This window comes from Coenobita brevimanus, chromosome 65, assembly GCF_032717465.1.
Source record: "Coenobita brevimanus isolate Jiangsu-jjx chromosome 65, ASM3271746v2, whole genome shotgun sequence".
Classification (NCBI taxonomy): domain Eukaryota; kingdom Metazoa; phylum Arthropoda; class Malacostraca; order Decapoda; family Coenobitidae; genus Coenobita; species Coenobita brevimanus.
The window spans coordinates 9,689,952-9,700,882 of NC_137018.1; the positions used below are offsets into that span (position 1 = coordinate 9,689,952).

The following is a 10,931-nucleotide window of genomic DNA, read 5'->3' on the forward strand; positions in this document are numbered from 1 at the left end:
CTAGTATTTCCACGTGAGAGAATTTTTAGGCTTCTCTACCTCAGCAATTATCAGGCCTCTACTGGTGAAACCGAGTGTGGTTCCATCGGTCCATCAGACCATCTGCAATTTTGTGTCCACTCTGTAACTTCCACATGCAAGGACAGATTCTGATATACGTCACACAATTGTTCCCCATACCAGGAGGGTGTGTGGCATGCAACAGCTAGTCATCAAATCCCAAGCTCAAGGTCACACATGGGGCTCAAACAAGGTCGAGTGCTGTTCGACTGCAATTGCGTGTCCACTCTGTGACTTCCACATGCATGGGTAGATTTTGATATAACTTCATAACGTTGTTCTCTATACCATGAGGGTGTGTGGTGTGGAACAACCAGCCAATCTACTGACAAGGTCAATTACGTATGTATGGTTATCATCCGGTAGGGAACATTGTGTTGCATGGTAGTGTGGAATGTGGTGGGTATGCTCTTGATAGAGGAAAGAGTGGAATGGTTATGTTGAGATATACTCCCTCAAATTATGTGAGATATACTATTAGGAAGGATAGATGCACTGCTGTTGTGCTCACACTGGTTGCTGGCACTGGCTGTAGTGACCATGTTCTGCCTGCCGCCTTCATCCATGCCTCTATTTTACCAGGTCTCTTGCTTCTGCTGTGTACTGTATACAATCACCAGTTTTAATTCCATTGTATGATTAATGCTCTCCTAGCCTGTCATCCCATCCTTCTATCTCTAGTAGTGGACAGCAGACAGGCATTCTGTAGGGGGTTTATTGAGGGAGACAGCCTACACTACAGAGGTGTGTGTGTGTGTGTGTGTGTGTGTGTGTGTGTGTGTGTGACCTCAATGCAACTTTGCCTCACACATGCTAGCTGTGTATTGATGCCTGAAGTAAAGTGACATGATTTGCTCTTCATCCCCGTCCACTGCAGACAACGGTAGCTGATTGGCACGTTATTTATAAACCTATTAATTATGTCAGGGTCATGTTACACCCAAGTACGTTCAGTGCAGTGGTACAGATATTCTGCCTCTGACAATGTCGTGTTATGGATGTCCCTCCTCCTCCTCTCTCCCTTTCCACGCCCTCTCCCTTTCCCTCTCCCAAGTGGTCCCCTCAATTCACACACACACACACACACACACACACACACACACACACACACACACACACACACACACACACGTAGGAGTGATTTTCCATTCTTTTACAATCAGGGCTGGGGAGTGCTCTATGCTGTTGATTTTAGGAGCAATACAAGATTAGATGATGGATGGATGAACAAGCATATTTCTTTACAATACAAAGAAATGAACAACAGTGGCTCATATATCTGTAGAATATAAAAGGATTGAACAGTATTAGCTGTAGCTTTATGCATATTTGTGTCACATCAACTTGTGCGTGACTGACGTCACCTTTACTGAATGAATTGTTTTTCGGGAGGGAGGCCACGTGGAGAGGATGAAGAGCGAGAGACTAACAAGGAGTCTGTATGTGAGTGAGGTGGAAGTGGGGAGAGGGAGAGGGAGGCCAAGGATGAGATGGAGGGATGGAGTGAAAAGGTATATGAGAGGGAGGGGGTGAGCTGGGAGCAGGGCAGTGAAATGACAGAGGACAGGCAACATGGAGGCAGTTTGTTTATGGCCATCCTTTATGGGAGTAAGGCATCTGGCAATAGGTAGATAGATAATGTCACCATTCAGGTAACAACTGCAGGTGCCACCCTTGCCCTGGGTATGATAGACTTCAACACCAACAACACTGCCCTCTCTGGCTGCATGACACCACTGGCAACACCATATCTTCTTGACCAGGTTTGTTATGGCTATCTGTCTACCTATCTACCTACCTACACTTAGCTATCTGTAATCAGATAACTTATCATGAAGGGGATGGCTGTAAACAGGTTGCCTTCTTTGACAGGTTGCCTCCTTGTCACCCAGTCTTCTGCTATCAGACTGCCTTTCCTCCACCTAACACTAATTTCATGCTGCCACAATTAGTATTTAAGCTGTGAGAATGATCCACATCTGTCATGTGAAAATAAACCTGCTATGGTCAAATTGGCCTCACTTAGTCATCATTTATGCTGAAAGGAGTTAGGGATTTTCAGTAGAAGAAATTGCAGTAAAGTATATCAGTGAAGAAGGCTATCTTCTTCTGTACTCGTTTTTACTCTTATTTGACCTTAAATTAGCATCTTCTTGAAGGCTTAGTTGTAACTATAGATTAATGCCAGAAAACAGTGCTAGTCACAAAAAGTACTAAATAAACAATGTAGAGCCATAACATAGTCTTCTATCTATTTATCTATTGCCAGACGCCTTAATCCCGTTTGGGGTGGCCACAAACAAATCGCCTCCAAGTCGCCCTGTCCCCCGCCATTTCACTGCCCTGCTCCCAACTCACACCCCCCTCTCTCATATACCTCTCCACCCCATCCCTCCATCTCATCCTCGGCCTCCCCCTCCCTCTTCCCCCCTCCACCTCACTCACATACACTCTCTTCGTCAGTCTTTCACCCTCCATCCTCTCCATGTGGCCAAACCACCTCAGTGTGTTCCTCATAACGCTTCCTATCACATCCACATCCACACCACAACGCTCCTTTATATCCTCATTCGTCAGCCTGTCTCTCCACGTGACTCCACAGGCTTCTCTTAAATAACTCATTTCCACTGCTCTCACTCTTGACTTGTGTCCTTCCAACAATGTCCAAGCTTCACTTCCGTACGTTAGAGTTGGTATCACAATACTGTCATGTAGTAACTTTTTCACTTCCATGCTCACTTCCCTGTTTCTTATCACTGCTTTCAAGGAACCAGCAACCTTTCTTCCCTGCTGTACCCTTTCAAGCACTTCACCCTCCAAACCTCCATCCTTACTCATCACACTACCCAAATACTTAAACGTACTCACATTTTCCAATTCCTCACCATCTAACCTCGCTGTACATTCACTAACTTCACCTCTCTCAAAGACCATCACTTTACTCTTCCCTACATTCACCTTTAGGTTCCGTTTCTTACACACTCTCTCAAACTCATCCACCAAGCCTTGCAGCTCCCCTTCGTCTTCACTCAACAACACAGTATCATCTGCAAACAACAGTACAGGGAGTTTCCAAACACTATCCTCTCTCACCAGGGCCACTCCAACATCCACTACCCTACCTTGTACCTCTTTTATTACCCCATCCATGTACAGATTGAACAACCATGGAGACATGACACATCCCTGTTTCAAACCAACTTTCAAAGAGAAAAATTCATTTAGTTCACCATCCACACGCACTGCAGCCTTCGCACCATCGTACATACTCTTCACAGCATTCAACAACTTCCCATCTACTCCATATATTCTTAACACTTTCCACAATCCTTGTCTATCCACCCTGTCATATGCTTTCTCCAAATCCATGAAAGCCGCATACAACTTCTTTCCCTTCTCTAGAAACTTTTCCACTAAAGATCTAAGAATGAATATCTGATCTGCACAACCTCTTCCCTTCCTAAAGCCTCCCTGTTCTTCTCCAACTAATTTCTCTGTTCTTTCTCTAACTCTGTCTATAAGTATCCTACCATACACTTTTCGTATTATACTAAGAAGACAAATGCCCCTATGATTACCACTCACTTCTTTTTCCCCTTTTCCTTTGTACAAGGGAATAATTATACCTGACTTCCAATCCTCCGGGACGCTACCTTCCTCCCAGGCCAATCTGCACATCTTCCACATCCATTCTACTACTATCTCTCCCTCATGCTTCAGCATTTCACCACACACTCTGCTATTTGCCCATGAAATGCAACACAGAAGAATGAAGATTTGGGCCAAGTTAAGGTGAAAAAGGTCTTGTTAAATATGTGCCAGTCTCCTCCATTGGTAGTGTGAGTAACTAAGTCTCACAGGTGTAAGTCATAATTTTCTGGGAACAAGAAGGACATGTAAACACTAGTTCATTTTTTGTTCAGCCAACACTGTGTCATTCTTTAATAGGTGCAGCTAATGTACTGTTTGGTTGGATGATCTTGCCGCATCAAATTAGGTGGTATATTGCCATGTTAATATTTTACATGCATTTAAATTCCTAAAATAGAGGAACTGGGAATGAAAATTAACAGAAAATAGGCAGATGTTTGCTTTTATTATAGTATTTATTCATTGTATTATGTGTTTTGTTGTGGCCTGAAGTCATCTAAATGTGAATGCTGTGGCATGCAGGCTGAAATTATCCTCTTATGGTCCACCATCTTACTTTCAGGGGATAGAGAAGGAGTTGAGGAACTTCTGTTTAACCAGGCAGCTTGATTATATCAGTGTCATTGCTTGCAGACAGTGATAATAGGTCATACCGTATAAGCAAAAAACATCTTGTATAACTAAAACAGCTCTTCTACAGGTGCGTCCAGACTTCCTCCTTCTGTGTACTGTTACCCTTGGCTTAATCACATGGCACAGTGTACTACCAACTCTAGAGTGGGTAGAGGCTCATGTCCCGTCCTGTGTCCTCACACACGTACGCAGCGGTGGCAACCAGTCCACCCCAGGCATAGACTATGAATCCATGCATCAGGTAGGGGACACATGGAGCTGGGGGCTTTACTTAGGTTATTGGGAAGTAACCATCATCCACTCACTTGATGTAGTGCTGCCTACTTCTTACTTAGCTTTTATCATTCCTTTTCTGTGCCTGCCCTCCTCTCTTCCTATTTCTCCTATCTTTTCTGTCACTACTTATTGCTTTTCTTTCCATTACAGGTGGCTTTACATTGAGTGACAAGCCAAATGGCTTCCTGTAAGCCAAGAAACCATATACAATGCTGGGTGGTAACCATATAACCAAACCATACGTGCTCCCTACGTGTCAAGTGGGTTGGTGAGGGGTTAGTGCCCCTCCCTGTAAAACAAATAACTCAGAGTCAAATGGCCACCCGGTACGGGATTATGGCGTCTGGCAATAGATAGATAGATAGTTTTGTTTCACTGAGAGAAATATTCCCTTTGATAATACCTAGATAGGTATACAGTAAACCTTTGATATCTCCAAGTTAGCAGCCTAGACTGATTTAACCTTCAAGATATACTGAGCCTAGTTGCATTACCTATGTGTTGCTTTGTTGTTGTCCACCTCCAGCATGCTGCTGCATCAGTGCTGTGTTTTGTTAATGCATTGGAATCAGTGGTAATTGACCATAATGGACCTCAGACCTGAAAGGTTCCTTGACACAGGTCAAGAAACTGAAATAACTTTCCTTTCAAGAAAAACCCAATAAGAAAAACTCTTTGTAAAGTTTGTTGAAGTCATTGCCTGTGCCTTACATAGATGTTAAGGGAAAAGGAGGAAAGTTATCCAATGTTGATAACCCAGCAAAGAACAAACCTCAGAGATGCAGAGATATTGAAGATTTTACTTTACTGTACGGTATAGTTTTGACAGTGCGTATTGTGATGGAATGGGTATTGTAATTGTACAGTGGTTTATGTGTTTAGTGCTGTGCCACCCCAGTCTGTCTGACTGAGTATACCCATCAACCACAGGCAACTGCCCATGTAGGGCCATCCCATGCAGTGAGCTGATATTCTTATATGGCTGACAGGAGGTTTGGTTCCTGGATGGAAACTGCCTATACATCTCTACCCAGTTAACAGGGGCACCATAATAGGTTACATCACCCTGGTTTTTGGTATATGGTTACCACTTAACATTATAAATAGTTCCCTGAGTAACAGGAAACCATTTGGCCTGTCACTCGGTGTAAAGCCATGTGAAGTGGAAATGTAATAAATGGTGGTGGCAGGGATGAGACAAATAGGAAGAGAGGAGGACAGACCCAGAAAAAGAATGATAGATAGGCAGCACTTCATCAAGTGAGTGGATGATGGTCACCCCCATTTACTACCATGTTTAGTGTAATGTAACAAAATAGGAGCAGTGTTTACTTGGTCTACAAAATGAACTAGATTTAACATTATGTGTCAGATGAAATGTATGCAATGTTGGTTGTGTGTGTTTGTGTTTGGATGTAGTTACGGTATTTGTATATCATTTACCCTGTCGTTGCACTGACAGACCTGCCGCAACATCCAGGCAGGGGCTGGTCTGGTGTTGGGCCTCAAGTTGGCTGCTTCAGCAATAACCAGGCCTTTGATGTATTAGGGAAATACTCCACTATGTTCATAAAGTTCACTAAAAGGTAAATTTCACTTGGTATTTATTTGCTGAAGGAGTGTTAGCGCCAACTTTGACATAGGGATGTGACCCTATGGTGTGGCATGAAAATGAAAAGTCAAGAGTAATAGAGCAGTGGAGATGGGACTTCTGAGGAATGTATGTGAGGGTGGATAGGATACGGAATAATGTGATTCGTGAAAGATGTGGAGTTAGGAAGTCGTTGGACACCAGAATCGAAGAGAATGTTCTGAGATGGTATGGTCATGTGGAGAGAATGGATAACAATAGAGTGGTGAAAAAGGTATATCTGAGTGAATTTGAAGGAGAGAGGAGGCGAGTTAGGCCATGGAGAAGGTGGAGAGATATGGTGGATGAGAGTGTGAGGAAGAGAGGTTTGGAAGTCAGTGAGGCAAGGGAACCGGCAAGAGATCGAGCTGGCTGGATGAATGTTGTGAGAAGTGCATGATCAGGGATTTGGCAACCCTTTTTAATGTGGCAGCATCTGGATTGACTCAGTCGGATATGTATATGTGAAGCTACAGATCGTGGTGAATGTTTTTGATGTATCCGATAGAGCCAGGATTCCGGGGGCTTGAATAATGAGTGAATGGAAGCGTGGCCCATTGGATTGAGCAAATTTGGGCTGTCTGGACATTGCTACTCCTCACCCTGCCCTAGGGTGGGAAAGGAGGTCCGGATGATTATGATGATGATGATGATGATGATGCTTTATTTAATTATATCTGAGCAAATTTGAAGGAGGGAGGAGGCGAAGTAGGCAAACAAGAAGGTGGAGGGATGTCATGGATGAGTGTGTGAGGAAGAGAGGTATGGAAATTGGTGAGGCTAAGAGACTGACAAGAGATCGAACTGCATGGATGAATGTTGGGAGATGAAGTGCATGATCAGGGATTTGGCACCCCTTTTTAACGTGACAGCGTTCAGATTGACTCTATTGGATACGTTTATGTGAAGCTACAGAATGTGGTGAATGTTTTTGGCGTGTCAGATAGAGCCAGGATTCCGGGGCCTGAATCATGAGTGAATGGAAGCATGGCCCATTGAATGAGGCAAACTTGAACTGTCTGGACATTGCTACTCCTTACCCTGCCCTAGGGTGGGAAAGGAGGTCTGGTTGATGAAGATGATTTATTTAATTTAGCTGTGAAGCTTTAGATGATGGGGAGTTTTCTTGTGAGTAGTACTAGTAGTAGTAGTAGTCGTAGTAGTAGTAGTAGTTTAGTTATAGTCCCAGGTTCTTCTGAAATGTGAACCCAGTGGACTCCGGGCTGAAGCTCCCTTTCTCCTAAAGTCCACCATCCTCATTTTGAGAGGATAAGGAAGTAGTTGAGGGATCTTTGTATAACCAGGCAGTTGAGCCACCTGGATCACATGGAGACACCCTTCTCAAGTGCCTTCCTTTTGAGTGAAATTGTGTATTAGCCTGAGTAATTATATATGTTAGCTGTTTGAGCCCCCCCTCCCTCTCCAAACACTCATCATTACTGTCTCCACAATTCATTTGTTATTGTTAATGAGTGAGAAAGGATGACATAGATGAACTAACAGGTATGTCATTTTCGCAGGAGTGTTGCTAAGCTGGCAGGACCATCAACTTTGTAAACCTGTCCGAACACATCCGCACTGGCACTGTCCCTGGTGATGGCAGGTGTGGGTGATCTGGATGTTGTGTGTATCATCCGACATCTCTGGTCAGGCGTTGGTCCTGCTACATCTACTGTTGGGTTAGTGTTACTAATGAAATGAGATGTGCTGCCTTAACCTCCTTGATCTTGAGGATATTTTGGCTACTGCTAAATAATTTTATTTATGTTAGGAGAGATGGCCAAAGAGCAGCAATCTGGTAAACAAGGCTGGCCAGTGCAAGAATGAAATATGTTTTGAAAATATAAGTCCAATTTGTTTATGTGGTTGGCATCACCAGTGGGTTGGTGCCCAAAAATTTGAATCCTTGAAAGATTTTATGCATAATCCAACTTGGGATGCACTCAGTTAATTGAGTAGAGAATAGAGCCTTGTTTAGATATACAGTATTATGGTTACCACATAGAGTCTTGTTTAGATATACAGTATTTTGGCTAGCACATAGAGCCTTGTTTAGATATACAGTATTTTGGCCAGCACATAGAGCCTTGTTTAGTTATACAGTATTTTGGCTAGCACATAGAGCCTTGTTTAAATGTACAGTATTTTTGGCTACCACATAGAGCCATGTTTAGATATTAGTGTTTTGGCTGCCACTAAATTTAACCCTGACAGTCAAAGGGTCAACTTGCAAACCCATTCTTCTCTTCTTTTCAGGTACAGCTGCCACCTGGTAATTCACCTGGCCCTGGGGTTGCTGTTCCTTGGTGGTGGGATGTTCAGCCTGGCCACCACCAACATGGCCATGGCTTCCCTCCTCATGGCCTGCCTCCCCAAGTTGGCCACACACTCCAGCAACTGCTGCCACCTCCAGGTCATACCACTGACATTGTTACATATTTCAAAGGCTTGATTGATCTGTGAAATAATGTGCAGTGTTGTGGATGGCCTTCTTAGCACCTCATCTTTAGCAGTTTGTTCCAGGCTCCTTATTAACACAGGTGCTGTACAGGAATGCCTTTGTGTGGTGGTACTAATATAACTGGTCTGCTCTACTGCCTGGTTATGCAAACTTCCCTCACCTCCCTCCCTGTTTACCAAAAGGAGGATGGTGGACTACTGAAGAAGGGGTATTTTAGCCTGCAGTCCACTGGGTTTACATTTCAGATGAAACGGGGGCTGCCACTACACTACCTTAACATTCTCATTTATGATATTTAAATTATATTGATGCAGTTGTATCAGTAACACAAAGATATTGAGGTGTAATATGCAGAAGCCATCCATCCATCCATCATCCAATCCTATGTTGCCCCATGAGGAGCATAGGAGCCTTGGGATCGGCAAGTTGGTCCTGACATTTAAGATGAGTGACCAGCTTCACGAATCTGTGAGTGGCATTACGTGAGCAATAACCCCAACCTCCCCTTAGGTATAAACCTGCTTAGGCTCAGTCCGATTGGAGCACCTTAATTACCCACTAAACCACCAGGCACCATAATTTGGTTATATGGTTACTACCCAGTGTAGTAAATGGTTTCCTGGTGTACAGGAAACCATTTATATATCACCCAGTGTAGAGTCACCCACAGGGAGAAGGAAGAGGGAAGAATGAAGGAAAGAAAGACAGAAGAGGGAGTATGCAGAAGCAATCTCAGATTTTTCTTTCAACATTGTCCAACTACTGTTCTGAAGCAGTTAGCTGGTTTTGGCATATGACTGTTCTTTCAGTCCATTGAAGACATTACCTGTACCCTGCCCCACCTTTATGTATGTGTGGATGCCTGTGTCTGTGAGGTTAAGTCAGGACTCCAAGGGCTAGAATAGTGCGTGAATGAATGTGTGTGTTTCATTTACTTGGCCAGACACTTTATTTATTCATTTATTTTTTACTCATCCCTTTCAGGAATAGGATTGAGGTATAAATGATGATGATGATGATGATGGTGATTCATGTGGTATAATATTTGTGTTCTAACAGGTGCTGTGTTATTTGTGTGTGCTGACCGCTGAGCCTTGGCTGGTCATACTGGTAGACGTTAACACAGGCCGCCTCTGTCAGGTCAAGGTGATGGTTGGGTAAGTCACACCATCATGCCACTTACATATTCCCTCTTTCCATGTTTCTGAATCCCACATTACCTGTTGTATTTTTCTTTTTCCATATTTCTGGACCCTGGCTTATCCCCATTTACTATTTTCCGTTTTTCTGGACCCTACGTTACCCCTGTTTGCTATTTTCCCTATTTCTGGACCCTACCTTACCCTCATTTACTATTTTCCATATTTCTTGACCCTACCTTAGCCCCATTTGCAGTTTTCCATATTTCTGGACCCTACCTAACCTCCATTTGCTATTTTCCATATTTCTGGACCCTACCTAACTCCCATTTGCTAATGAGGACTGTCTGTATTTTCCTCTTGGCCAAAGTGCCTGGAACTGACAAAATTGACAGAGAATGTTAGTACTGGTTGGTATTATGGTGATGAATTGGTTGTCTGGATAGGTTCACATTCTAGTGGTAAAAAAAAAAAATGAAGAGGAAACTGTGCAATTTATTTTTATGCCAAAACTTTTTCTCCTCTCAGTTGACCTCAGAGTCTGAAGATTTTCATTGTGACAGTTGGGTTTTTAAGCAATCATGTATGCTTTTTTTTTGAGAAACACACACTAGCAGCGACCTTTGTTGTTGTTCTATCAGGAAAGTTGACACACAAACAGCCTACTGTATATAACATTCAAACCCCACTACCATCCCATCCAGATTTCAAGGAGTGTGTGAGTATCATGGAGTGAAGTACGAGGTGGTGACGCCAACGCTGGCTTCCTGAATTGACTGAGCTATCCATGGTGACCCTGGCAGCAGACACCCCTGACCACCACTGCTGGCCCATCACCTTGACCTGAGGCCACGCCAGCAGGGACGTCCTGGCTTGGCTGCTGGGATCTGGGGCAAGTGTAGTGGTTAAACTGAGATGGCCACCACCCCTATTCCAGAACCGCCACCCCTCACCCTGCTGCTGCTGCTAAACTACCAGCATCTTTATTTACAACTGATCCCACTGCTCGTTGGACCATTAAAGTATGTTGGTTTGTAAACTGTGACAGACATATTTGGTCTTCTCACTGAGGTTGTCCCTT

At 43.6% G+C, this 10,931-nt stretch overlaps 1 protein-coding gene across 1 annotated transcript; it reads left to right on the forward strand.

Moving 5' to 3' along the window:
• Positions 1–1,700: 1,700 nt before the first annotated feature.
• On the forward strand, positions 1,701–7,924 carry LOC145405063 (anaphase-promoting complex subunit 1-like). Its single transcript, XM_080276566.1, has 3 exons — positions 1,701–1,823; positions 4,412–4,585; positions 7,771–7,924. Exons 1-3 carry the CDS (start codon positions 1,746–1,748, stop codon positions 7,780–7,782), a joined length of 264 nt encoding a protein of 87 aa, XP_080132692.1. The 5' UTR covers positions 1,701–1,745; the 3' UTR covers positions 7,783–7,924.
• Positions 7,925–10,931: the final 3,007 nt, after the last annotated feature.

Coding starts and splice junctions, on each gene's coding strand:
- LOC145405063 (XM_080276566.1), top strand. CDS start 1,746: ATGATAGACTTCAACACCAACAACACTGCCCTCTCTGGCTGCATGACA. Junction 1,824..4,411: donor CACCATATCTTCTTGACCAG/GTTTGTTATGGC, acceptor GCTCTTCTACAG/GTGCGTCCAGACTTCCTCCT.